The 3,882-nt window shown below is 34.5% G+C and overlaps 1 protein-coding gene across 1 annotated transcript; it reads left to right on the top strand.

The window, feature by feature from the left end:
* The first annotated feature begins 1,488 nt into the window (after nt 1–1,488).
* LOC115986117 (DNA topoisomerase 3-alpha-like) lies at nt 1,489–3,592 on the top strand. The gene is made up of 5 exons (XM_031108976.1): nt 1,489–2,092; nt 2,479–2,566; nt 2,749–2,928; nt 3,062–3,217; nt 3,581–3,592. Exons 2-5 carry the CDS (start codon nt 2,561–2,563, stop codon nt 3,590–3,592), a joined length of 354 nt encoding a protein of 117 aa, XP_030964836.1. The 5' UTR covers nt 1,489–2,092; nt 2,479–2,560.
* The last annotated feature ends 290 nt before the right edge of the window (nt 3,593–3,882 follow it).

Genomic DNA, 3,882 nt, shown 5'->3' with positions numbered 1-3,882 from the left:
TCTTCGTCCTCATCTTCTTCTTCGCCCTTTCTTCTCCCTGTCTCCGACCAATTAGGGTTTTCAATTTCATTTCACAGAGTCGCCACGCGGACCATTTCCCCTTCAATGGCGCTTTGTAAGCTCTCTCTCTCCGTAAAATTTGAGTTCTTTTTCTCTTAATTTTTACTAATCCAACTGGTTTTGGCGCTGCAATTCCATGTCTTGGTTTTTGTTTTAAATTTTCAAGAAATTTTATACTTTTTTGAATTTTGGTGCATAATGTGCTGTGAAGAACTTAGCATGTTGATTTTTTTGAAAGAAGTTCTAATTTTTTTATCTAGGTTTTAGTTTTTGGTGAATAATGTGTTGTGAAGAACTTAGCTAGTTTGATTGTGTGGGTGCTGTGAGGTTGTGTTGGTGAATTTGGAACTTAGTGTGTTTGAATGAAAAATTGGAAGCACTGAAGGCTGAAGGTATAAATCTTGGACTTTTATAGTTTTTTTTTTTTTTTTTTTACAGAAGTGATAGAAGACTTTTATAGCTTTAAATTGCACTAATAATGTAAACTTACGTTATAGACAAACAAATCCACATTATTAAACCCCCAGCATTCATTGTAAATGAAAAGAGATACTACTACAAATCTATCATTTAACAAAATGGCGATTTCCACTAAAAAAAAAAAAGAAAGAAGGGGGGCATTGTTAGTACGGACCAAATTAAGATAAGATGGACCACATAATTGTGTTTATGTGGACCAAGTTAAATGTTAAATTACTGTGAATTATGGTCTTATGCATTGTCTTTGGGGTGACACAAGAATTGTGTTTCCTGCATGTGCTTCATGATTCTCTTAATGTATAAATTCAGTTTAGGATTCTATTATTGAAAATGAGATCATTACTAGAATAAGTACACCTCACAGCAAAAAAAAGGTTAGTCCATAATTAAGGTTGTGGGGTGTGTATTCTCTGGGAAAAAGAAAAAGTTTTGATGGTGCGCATCCCCTGCCCATCTCACACTAAAATCCATATTTTTCATGTTTCGTGTCTTGTTTGTCCTCATATGTCCAAGCTGACCACATGGCCCACAAACAAAACTCTCTCTTGCAGATTTCTTCTCCTTAAAAACCTTGACTTTATCTCCCGATATTTTGATTTTCTTACTGACTAGACCAACACTTGTGATATCATTCTTTTTCGTTAAAGCTTTCACCTTTCCATACTTGCCTTTTTTCACAATAACATTAACTACCTCCTTCATGTCTCTATTAAATATCTCTTTGGAAGAATAGGACCCATCAGGTTGGGCAGTACTGACAATTTGCTTGATCCGATTTGTGTTCTCAAAACCAAAACTTGGTTGCAAGCCCAAAGCCAGCCCTGTTTCCTCGCTCACAACTTTAGTCTTTTTCTTCTTCCTCCTCTCAGCCTCATCATCTTCCATGAGTAACCTGCATAATTCGGCAGCTTCAGCGGCTTCATCTTCATTTTCCTCTTCTGCCTGGGCTATGGTTAAATGAAATTCATTATTTTTGTCATTCACTTGTTAGCTGGAAGTTTATCATGGTATCATAACAGGTGTTCCAAATACCAGGTGTTGGTCCGGGTCATATGAGGGATGTTGTTAATTACTGGTTAAATAATTAAATTCATTATTTCCTGTTAGCTTAGGCCATTGGGAAAAGTGGTAGTTTATCATGTGTGAGGTAGTGATTGAAATGAGGCGTTTGAATAAAAGTTAATTGGATGTTGTAGAAAAAGTTGCTTGGTTGTGTACTTGTTTAGTAAAATTTTTGTAATTATAATGAGGTGGACACAACAAAGTATAATTTACGCATGGAAGCAAAAGCAAAAGCACAAATTGCTAGATATTCATGTGAATTAATAACTGACCGACCTGTCTCTTTCTTGTTTTTGTTTTTTCTAATTTAGGATAAGTTGGATATCAAGAGGACATTGGAAGAGGAAGCTAGATGGTGCCAGTGGCTTGTATTGTGGCTAGATTGTGATAGAGAAGGAGAAAATATTGCATTTGAAGTGATAGAAGTTTTCACGGCAGTCAATCCTCATCTTACCATCGAGAGGGCTCACTTTTCTGCTTTAATTGACAGGTCCTAAAGGTTATAATATTCTGTTGGTTCTTAATATCTTCTTGTCTCTACGTTCATGATCTTGATTGATTCCAGGGAAAAGATTGTATGCTTGTATGAATCGAAAAGATTGTTTTTATTTGTTAATTCAATTCCTAGTTATTTGGCACCATGCTTTTAGACCTCTTATCTACTATATTGCTGTTAGCTCAAGAAGTGTGTTAGTCCTTCTATCACTGTTCTTTTTGGCATTTGTATCTCCTTGTTTTCCCAAAATACTCTAGCAATTGTGTTTTTAAAAGCTTTTGTTCTTATACTATGCTCATTATGACCATTCACATTGTTGTATTGGTTGGATCTTTAACATACATCTTAGCCTGAAACTCAAGTCAATTTATTGTTTATAGGTTGTAGAAGATTTATATCAAGCAGGTTTCATCAGCTATCCTCGTACAGAGACTGATAGCTTTTCTCAGAGAACTGATCTGCATGTTGGTAACTTTGTTGGCATTGCATTTCCGCTAAATTCCTTCTACTCTCCAAATATTATAGCAGCTTTTCACTAAGTTTGATGTTGTCTTTATCCTTTTGTTGGTCATCATCTCTTTTGTCATTTGTTTCCATTGGCTTTTGGTGATTTAATTGGCCCATATGACTATGAGATAAATTTCATGTAGGCAATTGTGCAAGAACAGCAAAGGCATCCTGTATGGGGACCATATGCACAGCAGTTGTTGGAACCTGGGTCAGGACTTTGGAGAAACCCTGGTAATGGTGGACATGATGACAAGGCCCATCCACCCATTCATCCAACAAAATTTTCTTTTGGAGAATCTGGATGGAGTCAAGATCACCATGTAAGCATGTCACCATCGTAATTGGCATTTAACTGCTAACTGAATGCTTTTGAAATGTTTTCTTGTGGTGTTAAGTCAAGAAGCATGCTTTACTAATTCTTTTGAATTTTAAATTACTTTCATTTGGTGACAGAGATTGTATGAGCTGGTTGTTCGCCATTTCCTGGCATGTGCCTCCCAGCCAGCAGTAGGGGCTGAAACTAATGTTGAAATCGACATTGCTGGTGAATTATTTTCTGCATCAGGGAGAGTGATACTAGCTGTGAGTTATGTCCAAAAGTCAAAAAAGGTATCTATCTATATATCTATATATATATATATATATATATATATATATATAAAACCGAATATGGTTGACTTTTAGTTGAGTTTATAATATTTTGCCACCTAAGTTTTTGAGGCCTCACAATTTTACAATCATTATTATAATATATATTTTTTTAATTGAATTTAGATTCTATTCTATATTTAAATCCTCCATTAGAATATTGACACATCATATTTTCTTTAAATGGTAGAATTGATAGCTCCATATACAACTACAATTATAATAAATCCTATTAATAACTACGATAATTATCAATTTCATATTTAAGGAAAATAAATAAAAGAAAATTTTACATTTTGTTAAACTTTCCTGTGCATTGCACAGGTTACAGACTAGTGTATGTGTGTGTATATATATATATCTTGATGGCTCAGTGTTGGGTGTGCTTGAATGGTATTTTGGGAAACTATTATCAATGCCGGAAATAGGTTATGGTTGTATCTTTGATAAGTTTTTGCATCTCTAATGGTTCAAGAAATATGTGTCAGTTGAAGTTATTAACTAGTTGTTCTATATGATGGCAATCATTGCCCCATTCTTTAATGAGCTTTAGAGTTCAACCATTATTAAAGACTCAGATGCAAACCAATAAAATGTCACCATTTATTGAGCGTTAAGTATATTAC

Source organism: Quercus lobata, chromosome 4 (genome assembly GCF_001633185.2).
Source record: "Quercus lobata isolate SW786 chromosome 4, ValleyOak3.0 Primary Assembly, whole genome shotgun sequence".
NCBI classification, from domain to species: Eukaryota; Viridiplantae; Streptophyta; class Magnoliopsida; order Fagales; family Fagaceae; genus Quercus; species Quercus lobata.
This window is presented reverse-complemented; position numbering and strand designations above follow the sequence as displayed.